Below are 22,709 nucleotides of genomic sequence, written 5' to 3' on the forward strand. Positions count from 1 at the left end.
TAAGAGGAGAAACTCATTTTGATGGAACATTCAGTGTGTGAACAAGTGTTATAAATATTTGTGAACATCAGTATTGTTAGAAGTTGCATCATCCATGTAGGAAGCAACAATATGTGTTGTTGAAACTGCTCCATGATTTAAAAAAATGCACTAGAATTACTGGTTCAAACAAAAATATCACAATAATAAGTGAAGAAATAGCAGATTTATTTTTTCAGTAGTCTTTCTACAATGATGCTGACAGATCACTATTAGGAAGAGCAAACTACCGCAGCTCCTATTCTTTCATTTTCCACTTGAGTTTGAGGTTATAGTGGTAGCTATCAACAAAATACTAGAATTCCACAACTTATAAAACTTAATATTAAAACTTCTTTACCAACTACCCAGAGTATTACAAGGAGATGATTAAAGAGTTTATGTTCTCTATTGGGGGGGGGGGGCCATGATGGGAGTTAGTTTAAGTAGTTAAGAGACAGTAAACTATTCAAAGTCACTCAGTCTTAACATTTGTAATGTTCATTATAGCTCCTGAAATTATGTTTGGTCAAGCAGACTGCCCAGTTAGTTTCAAAACAGCCAGTGAATTTCACAATAATTACTGCTATGGTTTCTCTAAAGGAAATAGGTTATTGCAGGATAGCTTTTGTCAGGATAGTGTATTTTCAAACTTTATTGGTAGAAGTGGAATCATTTTAGTACTTACCACTGTTGGCAAAGCAATCTAACTATCCCTGTAGCTCTTAGGGCCCAATCCTGTCCAACTTTCCCTTACCTTGAAGAGACCTCTGTAACTGCCCCTCTACTGTAGGATGCAGCACACACCCCATTGGCACAGCTGCATCAGTTCTGGAAAGGTGGATAGGATTGGGCCCTTAGAATGCAGATCTTATTTACTTATTTCTGTTTGACTATATACTACAAGGAAGGCTGTGTTTGCTTAAAGAACTTGACTGATGCCTTTTGTTGAATGTTAATCATTTTAATGAAAATTTGACTGTTTTGAGCCGTGGATTCTAATGATATCTAATTATTACAATTGGGTGATTTTGTTATATCTTTGAAAAACTATTAAAAATAAAAATGATTTTTTTTAATCTTTGTAAAGTAGGGTTACAGGTCTGCTAAGGCAGCACTTGCATCTATTCTTTTAGAGTGCATTAATATTGCTAGATCCTAAATCCTGTGTGTGTTTAACTATTTCACTGCTCTTTCAGTTGTACATATCTGAATGCCTACCGGCTTTCCCATCTGATTTTCCTTATACAGACAATTGGGGGCAAATATGTCTGCCATGCTCCCTTGGAAAGGAGGGATATTGATTATGCTGCTTGAGCCAATTTCTGAGCAGCCAGATAACAGTAATTGTTCTCTAGCACAAATAATTTTGTATCCACATAAATTGGATACAGTTAGCTGCAGTTGATGTATAGCTGATATCACAGCTTCTAAGATTGTGAAAACCACTATTATAAATCCAGTGTAAAATCACTGTTAGTCAAATTTGTGGTAACTTTTTCCATCTTATGTAAACACCCCTGATAGTAATCTGGTACACACTGAGATAAAAGGCAAAAACAAAACAACTCTCTTCCAATTCCTGTGGTGGTCTTAGTCTTTTGCAAGCAATTTGTAGTTGCCGTCGGAGGACTGGGAGAATTGACATGTTTACACACTCACATATTTGCAGACTTGAAAGGAGGCTGATCGCCCCTAACCTCTGCACTGTTATTTTTTTTAGTTTTTGTTATCATAAATTTGTGTTCTGTATTTTTTTTAAAGGATACATTCTTGCCATCAAATAGGTACAACCAATATTTTTACTACCAATCTGTATTCAGCTGTAACAAAAGATCTTTAACGTGTGCTGTGTAGAATATATAGAGCTAGAGGAAGCCATCGCGGGCACTAGAGCCTGGTAGAAGGCCTCTTTATTTTATTTATAGATTTATTTAAAATAGTTATCTACCACTGTGGTTTATAGTGAGATACCTCATTAGCTGTAGGAACAGAAGTTGCTGTAGCCAATTGTGAATTCTGGCAAAAGATGCAAGTAGATCTGAGAGAACCTTGACTATAGCATGCAAGAGCCAGATGAATAGATTATGCTCCATAACTTGAGTGGTTGTGGCCGGTAGTGGAGGGTACTGTAACTGTGACTGCTAGCTTACTGGCCACACCACTGAGTTATGCTGTGAGTGTGCCAGCTGTCCCCTCCAGGAGTTATTGACACTATGACCTAGTACACAATGTGTGGTGTTGATAAGTAGTATTCATTAAAAAAAAAATTTCTTTTCCTTTTTTCCTATATCCAGTCAGGAAATAAAATATAGAAACTAGTTATGAGAGACTATTTTAATTTACATTCCAGGTTTGGATGTTTTAAACAGTTCTTCAGTACATTAAAGATAAGCACACAGTTTCACATTACTTTGGTTTTTACTAACATTCCATTGTGGCACTGGACATGGCCAGCATGTTAACTTCATATATCATCTGTGATTTGAAAAGCACATGAAAATGTTTCCCCATTTTCTATATTATGTGAGTAATGTTCCCACTGAAAAGTAATGGAGTGAAGTTGTCACTTGTCAGCACAGTTATTAAGGAGGATGACTTTTAGATCTTGCTCATAATAAAATAAATCTGTCATATGTAGATTTACTTATTTCACAATAAAGGAGGAGGATATGAAGTTCGATTGAAATAGAATTGCATATGTTTGTCCCTCAGCTGTAAAAAAGCAGAATGTTTTTTATTTCATGAAATGTTTTTGAGTAGGCAGTGGTTGCAATATAAAAATAAAATCTAACAGATAATAAAATATCTATTTTAAAGAAAAAAACCCTGTGAAACTTAGAGCTTCATTGCATTTATTCATAAGGTTTTATATTTAGAAAGGTATACATATAAAACTAGTCAGTATTTGCAACTTGTGTACTTTTTCAAAGCAGCTAGGGTTTCCAAGTAATGCTGGTTTGACTTTGATAATATTTAATCATCTGAAAGTAGTAAAAGAGGAAATTAAATGAAATTTAATTCTAATCAAGGTAATCCATAAAATTACACTGCTGAGTAGTTAATAGCCTTTTAAAATCTCATCAGATGATAATTAAGTATATACACTTGTATAGGAAGATGCCTAAGTAGAAAGGCACACAGTTTTCCTTCCAGCATTAATTTTTTTGTACGTATCTGTTTTGTGTTGGTTTCTTAGTAAGTGACACTGGGTCATTAAAAAACTTGTATGTTCACATGCTAGTGAGTATTGTAAATAGACATAATTAGTCAGTGCATTGTATGATGCATTGTCTGATGAACCAAAACACTTAAAAAATGTAAAGCACAACACATGAATCAAAGTATTAACCATGTTAATTTTGCTTTTGCACTGCAGTCTCGGAAAGGAAGCGACCCAGACAAAGAAAAGAAAGGACTGGAGAGCAGAGCAGATAGTATTGGAAGCGGCCGCGCAATCCCAATTAAACAGGTATATCTGTGCGTGTGTGTGTGTATGTGTGTGTGCTCGCGCACTAACGTGTATGCACACTGTAGCTGGAGACACACCTCGGGTCTTAAACACCATGATGCTGTGCTTGTGTGCCAAGATTTGTTTGATGTGCGCCAGTGATGAATGTTGAAGTCACTCACTTGACATCAATTAGGTGAGGTTCCTATGTGTATTAAAATAGGATCATTAGAATAAGAAGAGGGAAAATGTGACAACAGGCCTAATGAAGTGCAGTCTGCCGGCCTGCATATGGAGCGTGCTTCTAGGCTGAGCTGGCTTCAAAGCCTGCCTTTGTAGAGAGTGCTTTGATTGGGCCGTTTGCTGCCAGTCGACAAGGGTAAATCAGATCGCTATACAAGAGCCCCTTGTGATCACAGAAATAGCCCGATGTGGCCCTCATTTGCTATTGCAGAAGGACATCAGAACACTGTTCCAGACTGATTTGCAACAACGAGGCAATTAGTTGTGATAATCATAGCTGGTGTGTCAGCTGTGCACTCTTGTTTGTAATTTGCTAATGAAGGAATTGTAACTTCATTTAGACCTTGTTATATAAGAGAACATTTACAGCCATAGTATGTGGCCTTAATTAAACTTCCTCATTAGACGATAGGATTTGAAATTGAGGATTTGTTTTGGCCTGTTTGACTAGTTTAGGTACACTTCCATTACCCAGAAAAAGTCACTGTTAGGAGTGAACAGTGCTGTGTAAAAGAAAGTACATATTCTTATATGAAATTTATGATTCATGATTTCTGACATTCAACAAAACATAGCTACATCTATGCTGTGCAAGCTAAGCATTTTGAATTTTTGTATTTGGTAATTTTGGATTACTGACTGCCAAAATCAGGCCCCCTTAATCTCCATTATCCAACTTGGAAAAGTCTCCTGTGGCAAAGGACTGCCTTTTCTATAAAACTCGTTTTAGGTTTGTGTGTTGCCTTAGGAGTTTGGTGGCTATAAAACCTGATAGGGAACTTCCATACACCACTAAAATGGTGGTGTTAAAAATGGTCAGAATATTTTTTGTGTGTTTTTTGCATTAATACTAAAGTGTTTCTGTGTTCTTTGTACAGAAATGCTTTGAAAAGTGAATGTTTCTGACACTTGTCTTATCTCTAATACATGTAGGCACATTGGTGCTCATGAGCTGCCACGTTAGTGAGATTTGCCATGTTACCTATGCATTGTCTCAGATTTTCTATCATGTGATCCAGTAGGGTATTCATTTAATGAAACAGTAGAAATTGACGACTAAATATGAGTGCTGGGCTCTGTTACAACTTGGACTGGTGTTAATGCATATTTTTTTAAAGACAGTTGTTTTAAGCTACTAAAGCTCCCTGTCAAACTCCTAGCCCCTTTGCTGTACCTGTCACCTCAACAATGTATTGTGGTCTGCTAATAGCTTAGCAATAATTTTCCTGTTGCTATTGTCTTGTGGCCAGGTTATCAAGCACCAGTTCTATAGTATGTGATTTATGGGTTGCATGGCTTATGAGCTGCAAGTTCTTACTAGCCTGATTAGAGAATAGATATGTAATAGCCAAATGGCAGCCTGATCCTAACTAGCACTAGTGCAGCCATGCTGCATGGCCTGTGCTATATCCAGCACTAGTTGGGAGCTGGCTGGTGGTCTCGCTGGGGTAAGGGGATATTTTTCTCCTTACTCTGAGTAACACCCCAGCCAGCTCTGTGGGATGACTGATTTCCATCAGCTATATAATTGGTGGAAGATTGAGTGGCCCTGTGTAAGGCTGCCAGGTTCAGGAAGGAGATTAGGATGCAGCAGAGGAGGCCTCCACTGATCCTGCCCCATCCCACCTCCTGTTTCACCTTCCCACCCAGAAACTTCCCCTCCTTGCTCTGGCACTCCCTCCTGCCACTCTCTTCCAACACCTGTACCACCTAGTGTGAAACTTACCTCAGCTGGCAGCCAGGGGCTCAGATCAGGTGCTGACAGGCTGGCACAGGATGTTCCACCAGTGCAGCTGACTCCCAAGAGTCACAAACCTGCTTTACTGTATGTTTATGACACTCTAGCAAGCAGAGGGGCGGCCATGCTGGTGGAAACATCAGTTTGGATTGTGCTCTGATAGTTATTTGAAACTTGTTACCCAGAAGTAGCACCAATGTCTTGAGGAAGGGGTATGCTATATTTTTGTGTCTTGAATGACTCTGATGGTGGTATTACACTAACTACTGCTTGCCTAACTCAGTATATTGAGAGAGTCTCTGTCATGTAGTCCCCGCCCTTCATAATCTTGATTGGCTTTCATTTGTTTCTCGCTCTCATTGTGGTTATTTGTCATAATCTATATCCCTAGGTTCATAGTTTCCAGCCCAGCCTTCTATTATGGGGCACTATCTTTAAAATTTATATTCCATTTCTCAGAGCACAATTCTAACCAGGTCTACTCAGAAGTAAGTCCTATTTTGTTCAGTGGGGCTTACTCTCAGGAAAGTGTGGTTAGGATTGCAGCCTCAGTCAGTTAAGCTCTCATAGCAACTTAACATTTTACAGCAACATTTCATACAAGTAAACAATTCTTATATAACAAATAAAATAAATAAAATCACCTGATAACCCTAAAACCATCATGCTGCCATAGGGGTAGCAGTTCCATCAGTAACTAATGCTCAGTCCTTTCCAACATAGCAAATACTTCTAAATAGGATGGTTTTAATAACTTGATATGGTGGAAGGATAAGATATACAGTAAGTACTTGCCTCTGCTGTTCCTACAGGCCAGAATAGAGCTACATTGGCTAGTGTTCCTGAGCAAAGAATTTCAAGAGATTGAGTGTGTATACTGAGAAGGCCTGGATCAAACTGCTAAATCTCAGATTTTTAAAGTGTATTTGCATACCATCTTTCAGGCTGAAACCTTCTGAAATATCAGGTGTAGATTGTGATGCAACTATTTTCTAATAGTGAATAATAGAAAGCTGATTTTGGGGGGGGGGGTTGCTATTATTACAATGCAAAACATAAGGAAAAAGGGGAACAAGAGAGAGAAAAATAGAATTTCATACATGAAGGAAAATCTACTGCTTCAGGTGATAATAAACTTTTCTATATGCTGTTTTTTACGTCTGTATCAGCTTTAGATAATCTACAAGGCACACCTAGAGAAATGAATTTGGTATCATATTCAAGCACAGAATGTATGGACTTGCAGGAAAATATCAATTTTCAATGAGACAAAAAGGGAGCTAAACACCATGGGACATTGGTGTTGGCTTCAGTTGAATGAAATATGGCTTCTCTGTGTTTGAGAATGGGTGTATGAATGGAATGTGTGAGTAGTGGGAAAGGTTTTGTGTGTGAATGGAATGTGTCTAGAGAAATGGAGAACAAATGCACATGTAAAAAAATTATAAAATAGTCGTGTATTCATTCTGGTACTGTCAGTTGTCCCAGTGTCTGTTTAGTCAGTATAATGCAAAATAATAGGTGGGCTTTGTTGCTCAGTGGCGACATGCTTTTTTCACTCTATTGCTATCCTTGAATTGCTGTCTCTTTTCGAAGGAAGAGGCTCCATGCTTTATGTAAAGTTCTCTGGTTATTTATGTGATCAGTGAGATTCGTAAAAACTCTGCTGGATCCACATCAAAGGCCCATCTAGTTCATCATCTTGCTTACTCACCATGTACTTTCTGGAACTCCTTGCCATAGGAAGTGCCTTTAAAAGGGGATTGGACAGATTTTTGGAAGAAAAGTCTATCACAGGTTACAAGCCATGATGAATATGTGCAACCTCCTTGTTTTAGAAGTAGGCTAGCTCAGAATGCCAGATGCAAGGGAGTGGCAACAGATGTTTTATTTTCTTGTGTGCTCCCTGAGACATCTGGTGGGCCACTGTAAGAAACAGGAAGCTGGATTTTGGGCCTGATCTAGCAGGGCTGTTCTTACGTTCTTATGACCAACCAGATGCCTCTGGAAAGTCCATAATCGGAACTTGAAAGGAATCACTTTTGCCCTCTGTTGCTCCTCAGAAACTGCTATTCGTTAGTATTCTTTTTTTGCTATGCAATAAAGTTCCAGACACTTTGTGCACTCTTATAAGGGAGGTGCTCTCCCCCTTATTATTCTGTTTGCTCTTTTCTGAATCTTTTCCACCTCCATGATACCGTTGGGGTGACCAGCACTTGCAGTATTCCAAATATGGTCACACCATAGCTCAGCTGATCCAAGAGATGCGTTTTTAAAGTTGTGGCTGTGTTATGTTCAGCAGGTTGAGAGCAAACTGTCCCTATTCATGCCAGCAGAGTACACCTCATAGTAGCTGTTGCTGATGTCTTCCCCCACTTTTTTAAAATAGTGAGCCCCTTCGGGACAGGGAAGCAACTTTGCTATGCAAATTGCCTTGTGAACTTTTTGTTGAAAAGTGGATTTTAATCTAAGAGTTTTATACTATCCATTTAATTTTTTGTTCCCTTTTCATTGATTTTCCTTTTTCACCTTCTACTGTGCACCAAATGGATGTTTCTAGTGAGCAATTCAACTCAAAGTTGAAATTTTTTGTGCCCCAACATGCATCAATTACATTGAGCCCTGTTTGGAAAGAAACCTTTGGAATTCTTTGTAGTTTGCTTGGATCTTTCCGAATAATTCAGTATCATCTGCAACCTTGGCTCTTCTCTGCTTACCTCTAACTACAGAGCATCTGTAAACAAGATAAGTAGCTCTGGTTCCAATACATATCCTTTGGTTGAGCCACTGGCGTAGTTAGAGGGGGCGGCGCACTAAGTTCTGCAGGGGGCCTCCCTGCAGCATGCAAGTGTCTCCTCCTCTTCCCCTTGAGAGCCATTCACCTCCGTTTCTCCCCCCCCCCCCCACAGCTCCAAAGGGGAGGGGAAGAGCTGCTTGCATGTTGCAGGGAGGTTCCCTGCAAAACTTAGTGTGCCCCCCCAGCTACACCAGTGGGTTGAGCCACTTTCCTCTGCTGTGAGCACTCCACTTTGCTTTCTGTTGTTTAACTAGTAATAAATCCATAAGAGCACCCATCCTTTCATCCTGTGACTACCAAGATTACTCAGGTGAGGTTTTGTCAAAGGTTTTCAGACATTTATAGTGTCTACTGTACCCCCTATTCACATGCTTATTAACACTCTCAAAGAACTCAAAGAGGTTTATGAATCTGGATTTTTCCTTTGTAGTAGCCCTACTGATTCTTCCTCAATGAGATCTAGCAGTATATACAGTATAATTTGGTAGTGCACGTTTCTCCTTAAAAGGTGGCATGTTAGAAAAGCATTACTTTTCTTTCTTTACCTTCAGATTCCAGAGAGAAAAGTAGAGGTAATCTGAGTAGGGATCTGAACATATAAGTTGATCTTGTTGTATATTCATATAGCCATACACAACTACTGAAAACATCTACAAGTGTCATATGAATGGATTCTCCACAAAACAATAACACCTCTAAAATCCAGTTGGCCTCAGCAGCGCTGCCAAATAAGACATGCTATGTTTGGAATTGTTATGAATCTTTGTGTTCCATGTTTCCACCCATCTGTCTAGTTGCAGATGCACAAAAATAATTTAACATCAAGTTGGCTATAAAACTGCTCTTGTGCTTTTCAGTAAGTTACAACTGGTACATGAAATTTCATGAACAAAATTACTCTTACTGTAATGTTATATAGCATAACCTTGACTGTAGATTAACGGTAGCTTCTTCCCAGTACTAGAATGTTAACAGTTCTCTATAGTCAGGGCTGGAAACATATCTTTCAAAATTCCAGGCATCCGCAAGTATTTGTGGGTCAGGGTTCCAGGAGCCTACATATGTACTGCAGAGTACACTCATTAATGTCATTGTGACCAAGATTTAGAGTAAGTGGGCCGCAAACAAGAGTGTATACTACTATTCAATCCAGTCACTAGTCCAAAGCAGCAATGTTTTTTCCTGCAAAAAGCATCAGAAGACATTGATGCTTCAGCAATGAGGGGGATCTAGCCACCTTTTGTGCAAGACAGGCTTCAGTTTGAAAATGATAATTTTGAAATGTGCTTTATGAGGAAGCTAATTAGAGCTAACAGTAGTCAGCCTGATTGAATGTCTTGGCAAACTGTGCTTAGGGAAGCCAGAAAAAGTAGGAGGGAAGAGCAGGGAAGAGAGAATGCATAAGCCTATGGCACATTTTCATTTTGGAGGATTGCTAATGGGGCAACTGAATTGAGATAGTGGGTAATTTTAAGATCAGACACTGGTTCAAAAATTGTGGACATCAGTGACTGAAAGTAATTGGGGTGAGTGATCACTAGGATGGAGATGAACTATTGAGCAGTCTTTTTCGATATTTTGCTAACAGGACTCAGCTATATAGTCAACACTGACTGGGCTTTGGAAAGCGTTTTTTGGATACAAATTGACCAGTAACTGTATTGGGAGTTGTAGCTTGTTTACTTGAGTTGTCTGGGTATAGCTTGCCAAAATAAGCACCTTCCATTGGACATGTTTTGATTTTTTAAATATTCTTCATCCATATTGTGACTACAGTGTAGCATTCTGAAATATCCAAATTCCATAAAATGTTGTAGTAGGTTTTTTAGTCATTGGAAAGCATTTATTTAAAAAACCAAACTTGAGCTCCTGCTTGTTTAGGGCTACAAGTCAAATAACTTCTTTGGGCTTGTGACTCTTCCCCCCCCCCACACACACATGCATGCACACATGCTGATTTTACAAATTATGTAGTTCCAAAATCAAAACAAGAAATCATAACAAAATCAGTAAAGAAAAGCATTGTTGTAAGCTGATTTAGGGCTCAATCCTGTGAGCCATTAGCACTGGTACTGGAGCCCAGCACCAATGCAAGGTGTTGTCAGTGTGCTGTAAAACACGTTTACAGCACCTGGGGGAGTAGAGAGGGCCAGTGCTAGTGATACTTACTGGTGGTACTTACTTACTGCCAGGTGCTGGTGCGGTGTTTCGGGGCAGGGAGACAGAGAGTGTCTTTAAAAATCTAGTTTGAAAGGAAATTTGATTGGTAACGCAAGCAAGTTAATGCCTTATCTCTTAAAATTTGAATCATGACCATCTATCATGACCAAAGAGTTCAAACTATAGACTGCTTTTCTATGTAAAAAAGAGCATATTATGCAAAGGGGAGGGAATTGGACAACACTGATAACACAACAACAGCATTTAACATATTGTTAAATGGCTGTTTTCCTTTAATTTAAGGGGCCCTTCTCATCACATTGAGATAGAAAAATTCATGGATAATTAGGTTATACCTGTAATTGCTTGCATGACTGTCTCTCTACAACAGTAAGAAGAGCAGTTTTTTAAACTGTGATTTTAAAGGGATGCATTTTAAAGGAATCTCTTCTCCAGGGATCAGCATGTTCCATCTCATTCATGCTGAGTCAAATCAGTGTATAAAAAATCCATGTATAACATGGTTGGACCTATACTGTCATGAGATTAGCAACTATTTTAGTAGAAAGATTCCCAGATCTTGTACTATTACATGCCATACAGCAATCTTAACTGTACCATAAGTTTACTTTTCAAATTATGACTCTTCCATTTATTTGCCTTGCAGAAACTTTTGCCTAGTAAGTATCAGTCCTTAACTTCAGAATGTTCTGTACACTTACAACTCAGCCCTACGCATGTTCACTGGAAGCAATGTTCCACTTTGTTCAATCAGAGTTAATTGCAAACAGATGGGCATGCAGCCTCAGCCTTCAAATCAGTAGTATCCTTGCATGTGTGTAATTAAGCATGCATGTGGGCTATATGTCCCAAACCTTTGGAATATGCAGCTAGGTTTTGTAACAGTTCTGCTCTGTGATAAACCAGTGTTTCTCAGCCATACCATTCTCAACCTCTACCATACCACTTCACATGGTTCACCTATTTGGAATACCACTGGAAGTAGCTGGTGATGACATCATCACCATTTGTTTCTGGGTTGGGAGCCAGACGCGACATGACAAGTACCAGTAAGAGACTCAGGGTGAACAGGAGGGCATTTTCAAGCACAGAAAAGCATGCTTTGGAGTTCTGCCTGCTGAACCAAGCCTCCTACCATTCTTTGTGGCATCTTGTGGTCTCACTGCCAGGCAGCAGTTGTCCAGGGGTCCCGCAAATACCACCAGGCACCCCCTCAAGTACTACTGGTTGAGGAACACTATTATAAACAGATACAGGTTGATAGTTTATAGCTACCAGTTAGTATGTTTCCTTGTTCAGGAAATAAATTAATTTCAAGGACAGCTTGATTTAAATCAATTTAAATTGTGTTTCCCCCCTTTTTATTTAAATCAATTTATTCTGCACCATTGGGGTTTTGTATACAATCATGGTTTTGTAGCTTGATTCAGAATCTCCCAGAAACTGAACATGTCTTATTTTAGGATATAAGAACTACAGTTTAGATTCATAGCAAATTGTGTGTGTTTTGTTTAATGCATTCTGCCAAAAGTCTATCAGTAGGACATATCAAAATAAAAAGTATGCAACAAGCAACATAAAAGCAAGAGGCACAGCTCAGCAGTGAGTGGGCTTGTCGTGTATTAATTTTTCATTGCTGTGGCGAATTGTACGTACATAATCGCTTGATTGCAGTGGGAGTTAGCAATCTCCTATGGTGTCATTTGCATAAATCTTGTTAAGTCAATGGCAGTTAATGAAGTACAAATGAGCCTGGAGAAGGTGACATGCAAATAGTGGGTGGCAGATGGGAGGTCTGTTTTTGGGATGGCAGCTGTGTGCTATTTCCTTTTTTTAATTTCTAAATTGGAGCATAAATAAATAGTAAGAACTGGCCTTTTAATGGTTTGATTTTATAGATTTATGAATTAGATGTTAGTCCAATGTCTTCAATACTGAAAAACTTCACTGAAAAACTGCACTATTTGGATTACAAACATGCATGATGTAATCAACAGAATAGTAAAACCTTCTAGTTTTGCAGAAAATTCAGAACAATCAGTTGTTAGACAGCAGACCTAATGAGGTCACCAGCAACTCATGCTATAAGTATAAACTTGCAATGCAGGACAGAATGAGAAGTGAATTTCTATAGTTTCATCAGCAGAAACAAGTATCAAGCACTCCCTACAGGGAACTGGCCAGGAAACATCTATATCTGAACATAGTAAACAGCATAAACAAGAGATGGATTATGAGAGAAATAAAATATGAATGGAAATGACTGTCAGTTCACTTGCTTCAACTTTAGCATGTGCGTGATCCTGTGATAACAGATGTCTCATAAGTATTGTATTTCTTAAATGACATGATGCTGGACACAGCTGAAGACTGCAGTCATGTGTGGACTTACCTGTGAGTAAGGCCACTATACAAAGAGGTACTTACTTCTAAGTAAACGTGCATAGGATTGTGCAGTATGTTACCTTTTGGGTTAACATTGCAGTACACAAACAATTGAATGTGTCCTCGTGCCTTGGTGCAGAATAACCAGAAACCCTAATGTAGTTTAGAGTTTAGGTAGTGTGAAAAAGGTGACGGTGAAAAGGAGATTTAGTCTGGCTAAGTACTTTATGGTTCTTATGAACTGCCTAGAAACTAAAATGTTCTAGAAAATGTGACCCAACCAGTTCAAAATGTACCTAGGAATTCTTTTAGCCTCCTCTGTATGAATGTTGGTGCAGATCATCCTTCTTATTAATCTATATCACTGCGTAATGTCCATGGCAGGAGGAGGCCCCACCCCTGGGGTAGCTACCGAGCGCAGGGGGCTTACCCGGTCGATGTGTAGTGGTTGGCAGTGGAATGAAGGACGGGAGGCAGATACAGTTGTTCTACATAGGCAGTTTACCAGTGTCAGCCGTTTTACATTCTTGGGGCCTGTTACTTCACAGGCCACCATACATTACGCAGACTCGTGGTGTTGTCATCCAATAGACTCTGGTCCCAACCCTTTCCGCCCCTTTGTGGTTCCAGCCTGAGCTCTCCAACCAGTGTCCCTTGGCCAGGGGTCCGGGCTCTTGATGGCTGCAGCACCACAGTTCGGGGTCAGTCTGGCTGACCTTGGGAGGACCCTCGTACCTCTGTGCTTGCCACCCCAGGGTATAGGTGGCTGTGAGACCTTGTCTCCATAGCCCAATCTCTCCTGGATTCACCCCCAGGGTCCAGGCAGGTCCTGGGTCAGGTAGAACTCCACCCCAGCCTCCTCTCTCCAGGGCAGACCCCTATGCACAATCCTCCGCACAACCCCTCTGGGGGCCTTGCTCTTTCCCCTTAGGCAGGGGTGACTATCCCCCTTTGGCTTCCCTCTGGCCTTACTCCCCTCTGGAGAGGAGTGACCTCTCCTGTGGCTCTTCAGGCTCCTTTTGAAGCCACCCTCATGTTTGTCCAGCCCCACCCCTTCTGACCACCTGCCTGCTTGCTGTTCCCAGCTGGTCCTCGGTCCTACTCCCAGGTAGGTGTTCTGCCGGGGACCCCAATCCTGATAGCACTTGGGTCTTACCCCCGAGGAGGCCTCTACTCTTGAGGAGACCCCTTCTCCTGGGGAACTCCTGGCCACCAGGGCTGGGCCCAGGTGACACTCTGACAGAATGCAACTTAGCTGAATCATAACTACATTATTTAGTTTGGAAGAAGGTTAGTTCCATCAATCATCTGTCATCCAGATGACTCTGAACTCAGCCTAGTGCACGTGTTATGGAATTGTACAGTAATAATTTTGTTTGTTAGTGTGCAGTTCTATAACACATGCACCAGGTGGGGTTCAGAGACCTAGTACCTCTGTCTCTCCTACTCTATGGAGAAGTAGACATTGTGCAAGTCTTTAAAATAATGTAGAACCCAGAGGATGTTTTGAGCTTTATATATTAATGTTTGGTCAGGACAGTATCATGTGCTGTGATGGGTATCTGGGGCCATCCCACAGCAAGATCTGCCCCAAGTTTTCATTGGTCTCTTTCCCATCCAAACAAACTTCAGGCTTAAGATCAAGCAGATAGTTGAGCCTTCTCCTGAATGGAAAATCTTTTTAAAAAATTCTTGGCGATAGTACCTTCTCAGCGGTAGCTTCCATTTTGAATATTCCTTATGAGGGAGATGCATTAGATTTTCATATAGCCCCTTTCAGAACTTTTCATTGCATTTTACGTTTTAAAACTATTTGGTTTTAATATTGTATTCTTCTGTGTTTTTTATAGATATAGACCTTATTGAGTGGTATATTTGATTTGTTTTATTGTGTTAAGTTGGTGTAAGCTAATTGGGAAAAGTGGCATGTAACTGAAGTAATAAGATGGGTTTGTGCATTTTTTTGAGGCAAATAGCATCACTGTTGCTATCACTTGGAATATTCCTTTCCAACAGAATGTTTTGTTGGCTTTAGACAACTGTTATTTAAGCATTTCAACAAGGTTCAGTGAAAATATCTTTGAAATAGGTTTTGAAAAGAGAACCACATCTACCTATATGCAGTCAAACTGATTTCATTAGTCCTCTTCACTAGGGGAAGAGCACCACAGGGCTTCAGGCAACTGTCAGACTTGAAACTTGTGATCACCATAAATAAGACATGTTTTGCAGCAGGTTTCATGGGTTAATCTAATCTTGCAAAAAAAGAAACCCCAACATTTTTGTAAATCTGGTTTGATAAGATGAAGGGTTGTAATTGTATAGAAATGGAATTGTTTTATAATGGTACATGTCAAATACATTTATAATGGCAGATGACAAATTATGTTCAAATACACAGTTTACCACCATTTCTTTTTTACAAATATATTTTGCATAGAAGTTAGCGAAGGGTTTGTCTTGACTAAGGGTTTCACTTAACTTCTTCATTTATGATAAAATCAGATCATCTCTGTATCCTTCTTCTATCTGTCACGCTCATGCGTCATTGCATTCTTTCTATTATGCAAGTGTTGTCTTATCCTAAGAGTATGTATGTAATACCTAGCAATATGCTAGACAGTTAAACCTTGCAAATATAATCAAGTGCTTATTCAGGGAATATTAACTTTCCTAAAATGTTTAACTTAAGGCAGGAGAACAAATAACTTAGTGCAATGTGAAATTGTGCATTTCACGCACATTGACCTCACTTGTTGAATTTTGATTTGAAAGCCCAGATTTCCCTTCATCTTTTCCAATTAAGCAAGCCTCTTTCAAAATGAGGGTTGCCGGGCTCTCATTCTGTTGTGATTTAACAAAGTATCTTAAGTTGGGTGGCAAAACACCCTGTCTGGCTTCTTTAAATGTCTGTAACTGGGAACAGTCACTTTTTTGGTTTCTTATGCATTTTGGCCTTTTAAAGGGCCGTTGGCAGAGCAGTATTTTTTATGCAAATCTCTGAACTCTGGGCTTTCGACACTTGGATGCTAGTATGTCAAATATATCCTAAGGTTTCTGCACATAATGTGCCAGAATAAGTAGCTGTTCTGAGACTGTCGTCTGGAGTGACTGGATTACATATCACCTGGCTCTTTTTAACAAGAGAACAGTTGGCATCCTTCAGTCTCGGAAGACTATGGTGTTACGCTCTGAATGGTGGTTCTGGAACAGTGTCCTCTCCAGTGCGCAAAGCCTGGGTAAAGTAGGTATGGAGGATAGGCTGTTACCCATGCAGCAAATCCCCCCTCTCCACATCGCTGAAATGGTCCAATGGAAAGGCAGAGGCCAATACGGTTGTTTCCAGCAGCGTCGCAGGAGTTGCCAGAAGGTGACTGTGTTCAGCCATGAACTGCCTCAGGGACTCCGGCTCCGGATTTTGCCTCGAGGTTGACTCCTGAAGCCTTTTCCATAACTGGATGTAGCCACAAGGCAGTGGAGGTTTGGGATCAGAGTTTTCCTTCTCTCAGATGAGCTGCCTTCCCAGGCTGATGAGCCCCATCTACCTGGTGGCTGTTTAGTCGCCTCTTACGACAAGTACAGCCAAACTGAGGGCCTATTCTGATCCCCAGCCCCCAGGGGAAAAGAGAACAGTAGAGATGTAAAATGAACATCAAATGAAACTATGAACTAAGAGAACAGTAGAGATGTAAAATGAACATCAAGTGAAACTATGAACTGCAAAGATAATGGAATGCATCTGGCTGGACTATGTAGTAGTATTCTCAATAATATAGAAAAGTGAAGGGAGAAGAGCAGAAGTCCTAAGGGTACTTCCTTTGGTCTGAGTCCATATATTGGTTAGTCACTGGAGAATGTTGAGAGTTCCCCAGGCCACTGTGAGAGAATACAATATGCACAAATATTGTAACCACAGGCAAAGACTTTGAAAATGTTCAGGCTAAAATTATATTTTATTTTAATGAATACATTTGTTTTATGGGGTTAATTAGTGTTAGCATTTTTACCCCAATCTTTGTTAATGTTTTCAGAGACCTCTTTGTAAGAGTTAAATTAGTCCTGACCTTTCAAAATAAATAAAAAAGCAATGGTATATTTTGCATCTTGATCTCTTTCTAAAGTGCCAACATTTTTTCATCTTGAGCTTTTGTCAAATTTTCACATTTACAAAATAAATATGACAACAACAAAAAGTAGACTGTATCCAAATTATGTCTTCTGCAAAGGCTCCCCTTAACCTTGCAGCCCTCTCTGTGCCTTACTGTCCTGTTTGAATTGTCTCTTAAACCTCTGGAGTGGATTGGGTGGGGCTGCTGAAGAGGGGTGGAGAAGATTGCTTCTGCAGCTGTCTTCCACTTGCACTACTTAAGATTTAAAACTCTGGGTTGCATCCAAACTTGCTTGAGTGGAAGGAATCTTTACAGCCCTTAAAAGACCCTCCCCCAAAGCTTCTCCTGAGGATTAGGTGAGGTTTGGGAATGATGTGGGATGCAGTGCGGTAGTGGAAGATGGTAATTCCTAGTTGGGCAAGTAGACCTCCTGTGATAAGCAGAAGGTGCCACTGCCTGACTTCCAGGAATTCTGCTCTTGCACTATAGTCCCACACTGTATTTTGTGCTATTCCAAATGTGACAATCCTTAGGAGTCACTTTTGGGAATTTGGAGCTTAATTGGGGTGGGGGGTGAGAAGGCAGAAAAGATCTCCTCTTCACTCTGCTCATGCTTGACTGCATCCAACCCCCTATTTGATTTGGGTTATGTTAAAGTGACAATTTCTAGATTAAGCCACTGCACTTTAGAATAGTCAGTTCTGGAATTGGCAGTAGGAGTGGTGAACTTTGATTTAATTGGTGGTGATCTGTTTGTGTTGCAAGACATAAGAAAGGTTGAACAGAACTCCTCCCCCCTCCCCCCCCCACATTGGATCCATGTGAGCATTGTCCAGAGTGGCAATCTCTCCTTGTGTGCTACCATTTTCTCCTGCCAGGAAAAATGAAATAGGAAGAACTTCCTGTTTTATTTTTTTCCAGGCCTAGCTCATGGACAGCCTTTTGAGTGTGAAAATCAGACTGGGGAGAAACCAGCGAGACTGGCAGCTGTCACAAGAGTGGCTAAGAAGTCTCCTGTTGCTGCTGCTTATGGTCTGGAAGAGATGGGGGGTGGAGACAGCTATGGAAGGGTGGAAGCCAGTTGTTGGGGGTTCTTTGTTAAGCAGTGGTTCCCAACCTTTAGGAGCCCATGGACCACTGATGATAAGAGTTGCAATAGAAGTTCAGCTAAGATGGAAGACCCAATAGAAACATATGTGTTTTTTTTAATGCCACTTTGTTTAATAGTTGAAAAGGATGTTATTAGAGGCAACTAGAACTTTATCTGAATGAAGAAAATAGAGAGCCCAAAGTCTGACAAAACAAATGTAAATTGGGAAGATGAGTTAAAAGAGAAATTGAGGAGCAAATTGCTGAAGATGCAACAACTAATAATAAAAATGTCATTAAATCAGAAGCAGAGACCAGACAGAAAAGCATTAGGATTGCTTGATGACAAAAGTGTAAATGGGATACTTAATGAAGAGAGGGAAATAGAAAAACTAAATGAATTGGCTGCATCAGTCTTTGCTGTAAAAAGCAAAAAACAAAAATGGTTGGAGAGAGAGCCAAACCTGAATCACTTTTTATAGAAGTGAAGACTGAGGGCCAAATCCTATCCAATTTCCAGGGCCGGTGCAGCTGTGCCAATGTGGTGTGCACTGCATTCTGTGGTGGGGAGGCAGTCACAAAGGCCCCTTCAAGGTATGGGGACATTTGTTTCCTTACCTGCTGCATTGTAGCTGCGCTGGTGCAGGAAAGTTGGATAAGATTGGGTGCTGAAATAACAAAGAATGGAACACTAGGGCTAACTGACACATTGAAGTTGCTGAATAGTGTAAATCCAAGATTTCTGAAAGAATTGCTGATCTTTAGACTAAAATCTATAGCTTTGCTAAAATCTGTCTCCTTACCAGAGAACTGGTAAGCTTCCTTACCTACCAAGGATCTCAGTGTAGAAATATGTGAATAGAAAATAGGAAATAAAGAGGCACTCTGCTTATCATCTGTCTGCTGCCATAGCCTTATGACACACACAGGGACTCAAACAGCTGATGTATTCTGAGTGGGAGGAGCAGAATAGTTTGTATCAACTAACTACGTAGTTATACCACCCTTCAATCTGGTTTAAAGGGTTATTGAGCTCCAACTGTGAAAGTTAGTGATAATCCTATGAGAATTGTGTGTAACTACTCTAATCTATGGGAATAATGTTTCCCACTTTACGCTTATCCGTATGAAAAAGAATGTTTTATCTGGTCAAATGTGCTCTCTAGATATACTTCCTCGTTGAGCTCTAGTTAATGAATATAGTAAACCGAGAGTTTGCAAGTTCCCCTTTCCCCCATATGTACATAAACAACTGCACATAAAATGTTGTTGATGGGAAAATCAAATCCAGAAATAACTGCTTTTAATATAATGGAAAAGAAGGTTGGATTGTTTCTGTTTTGTCAAATGTAGCTGAAGCCATCACATGAATTAATCTATCATGTTCAACAGAGTTGATGACGCAATGTCTTTTTTGCTAGTTTTAACAGTTTAAAAGTCTGTTATGGTTGATAATTGTGGATTTTTCTTCCCTTTTCTAGAATATGCTCCAAACATGGATAGGAATATAATGGTAGCATGGAGCTTGGGTGGATTTCTTCTAGCAGTCTATGAGTTCCTTAATCCAACATCTCAGAACATATTAAAATAAATCTCTGTGCTTTTGAATTGCAAACAATTTAGCTAAACATTTTTTACTGAATAATTCTCCAGGCCTTAAAAAAAAATAATAATAAATGGGGTGTCCTGAATACCGTAGTAATTATTTGATTGCTGATTATTATCGTGTTGTCTTCACTATAGTTATTTAAATTGTTAATGGGAAGCTACTAGTATAATTAAATATTTCTGAGCACTTGGCTACAGTTGCATTGAACTGTGAAGAAATAATGTTATATAGCCAATCAAAAAGAGATACATGTAAACTCATTTAGAGCGTCAGTGTGTGTTAGGACTATCATGGTGATGCTTATTGCAGGAGAAATTAAAGATACATTTTTGTGCTAAGAGGCAATACAGAAATTAGTTCCTGAATTAGTTGTTAATTGATTTGGTAATCCCCTCGGGTGTGCATGCTCTTTTTCTTTTTTGTTGTTGCATTCAGTTAACAGTGACTATTCCCAGAGCTCTTGAAATATTTTTCCAATTAGATCAAACGTGCCCTTACATCAGAGTGGTTAGAGCCATGGGTAGTTGCTTAGAATGTTAAATTTGCACACGAAGGCTGTTTGTAATGTCTACAATACTAATATGCAACATGCTAAAGCAATCATTCTTTTACTTATTTGCAAAGGTAGCTTGAGCAAAAATGGGCTTGATCATCAGTATAGTTACTCCTTTGAAAAAGATGGAAATGTAGAAGACTACTTCCTAAAAAATGTATTCAAAATGCTGAAAGCGAATGTAGTTGTCATAAAGTATCTATCATTCTAGCCAATCAGAAGTAAGGGCACACTTGTTCTAATTGGAAAACAATGTTGGTGTTAATCGGTGTGAGATTTCAAAGGTTTTCAATTTTATATGTCGGAAAATGACGCAGATGAAGATATGAGATTTGTTCATCAAGTTTTCCTGAATCTCCTTTGTGTTAGAATGTCAATTCAGCAATGTGACATAAGTTCTTAAAACTGTCAACCTGCTTCAGAGGTACAGTAGCTGTCAAATCTGTCACTGATCATTCTACCAGGACACAACTCTTGAATAAGCTGGGTTTTACAAGTGAACGTTAAAGATGAAGGAAGTGACCTTCTGGGAAGTTATTTTGTTTGTTGGTTTGTTGGAAGCTATTTTGACTTAGTTTTGTTGCTGCAATAGAAGACATTGGAAGACATTACATTGTAGCACAGCTCAAAGAATCATACCAGACCATGCAGAAAAACCAACATCTCCAAATAGTCCAGTTTTTCTGCTAGTCTGGTATGATTCTTTGGGTTGTACTACAGTGACTGTTTTGGGTTGTGTAGTACATGCTAAAAGGAAGCCATAGATCATCAGTAAGAAAGAGAAGGAAGTGAAAAATGATGTGATTGCCCAACAATATCAGTTGTACCCAGCAGTATTGTGTGCTTGTTGCTGGGGTGGGGGAGTTTCAGGATACAATGCTAAATACACTTTCTTGGGAATAAGCCCAATTGAACATAATGACTTATTTCTGAGTAGATATGCATAGGAGGGTGCTATAAATGGAGTGGAGGCAATATTGTGTCACTAAACTACGGTAGTTCTCAAACTTTTTCAGTTGACAGCTCTCTTGACCTTCTGAACCACTGGCTGTGACTTCCCATTAGGGCTACAATCCTATACATTATATAAGGCATCAGGTTTTTTTTGCAAGGATTCTGTTGCTATCTGACTAATTTCCACAGCTCACTGGGAACACATGGCTCACAGTTTGGGAAACACGGATCCATGGGATTCTTAGGACCATGATCTTAATTTCATTATTCTAAATATATAAAAGACTGAAAGGACACTGATGATGTGACAAGATGTTACTGTTTGGTTGTGTGTGACGGAGGCTTAAAGATGGTTCAAGCTTGAAATACATGATTACGTGGATGGATTTTTAATACCTTTCAAAATGCATATAGATAATAAAAGAAACATTACAATGAATTGTTTAGGGTTATGTGCTCTCTTCCCCCCCCCCTTTTGCATTTAGGCTACATGTTTATTGCCTGTTAACATTATGGCAATTAATACACTGTATTTGTAAAACACACCTGGGAGTTCCACACAAATTCCTATGCTTCAGGCTCTAAAAAGGAATAGTGTGTACACTTCAAAGATGTTGGTGCCAAAGATTTTCTCACAGTGCATGGAGGGAATTAGGAGGAAGATTAGTGATTTGCAAAATGAGATTAAGTAGAGTGGAGATGACAGTTAGCAAGTCAGATTGCTTCATAGACTTTGTTGACACAAGGGTTATTAATATGTTGCGGAGACGTTAAGGGAATTCTGCCATATTTGTATGGTTGCCAACTAAACGTTGACACTTGCATTGTGGCTAATAAATTCATTTAGATTTATAAGCATTGTTTACAGAACCTGTACGCCTGCTGAAACTCTTACAGCATCTGTTCCTTCTTACTAATTAACAGCTAATTACGAATGAGCTTTGTGTGTTTGTCAGTATAACTGGCTCATGCATTTTGTAGGGAACATTAACAAATTGATTTACATAGTAGGAAAGCAATCAAAAGAGTAAACTGAACAGCAAGTATTTAAAGCCCTTTAGCTTTCTTTTATCACAAGTGAACTTGTGATATTTTAAACATTCCATGTAATTTAAATGTTCCCATAAATGTGTGCCAATAACTAATTAAATCAGTTTTTGAGACAAGTGGGATGGGAAGGGAAGTGAAGAGGCATGTACAAATATGAAAGAAAAGGAAAATAAAATAAAAAATAAAAATATTGGGCATAAACTTGACCAAAAAAAGCAGGAGCATAGCTCATTGCCCTCTGTGATTAGATGCATTGGGGATTCCAGCATTCACTCAATACCCTGTCTCAAAAATGGATATGTCAGCTACATATGCTGGTGAATGCAAGAGGCCCAATGCATCCAATCACAGAGTGCACTGAGCTACACTCCTGCATTTTTTTGGTTAAGTTTATGCTGAACATATTCATGTACCCTGTATAAGGGTTTCAGGGACTTTGGAAATATGTATAATCGAAATGCATTATGTGTTATAGGATTAAAGGCCTGTTTAGAAAAGACTATCCCCTTCTGAGAGCAAAAAGGGCTGGATA

At 39.4% G+C, this 22,709-nt stretch overlaps 1 protein-coding gene across 5 annotated transcripts in view; it reads left to right on the top strand.

Annotated features, from left to right (window-relative positions):
* The window catches only part of AGAP1 (ArfGAP with GTPase domain, ankyrin repeat and PH domain 1), a 389,814-nt gene that overhangs the window by 127,686 nt on the left and 239,419 nt on the right, over positions 1-22,709 (top strand). For all 5 annotated transcript variants that reach the window (XM_066637277.1, XM_066637250.1, XM_066637243.1 and 2 more), the window contains one exon: positions 3,398-3,490. In XM_066637277.1, coding sequence (XP_066493374.1) covers positions 3,398-3,490 — 93 coding nt within the window. The remainder of the gene's footprint in view (positions 1-3,397; positions 3,491-22,709) is intronic.

The sequence above is a fragment of the Tiliqua scincoides genome, chromosome 1 (assembly GCF_035046505.1).
Source record: "Tiliqua scincoides isolate rTilSci1 chromosome 1, rTilSci1.hap2, whole genome shotgun sequence".
Classification (NCBI taxonomy): Eukaryota; Metazoa; Chordata; class Lepidosauria; order Squamata; family Scincidae; genus Tiliqua; species Tiliqua scincoides.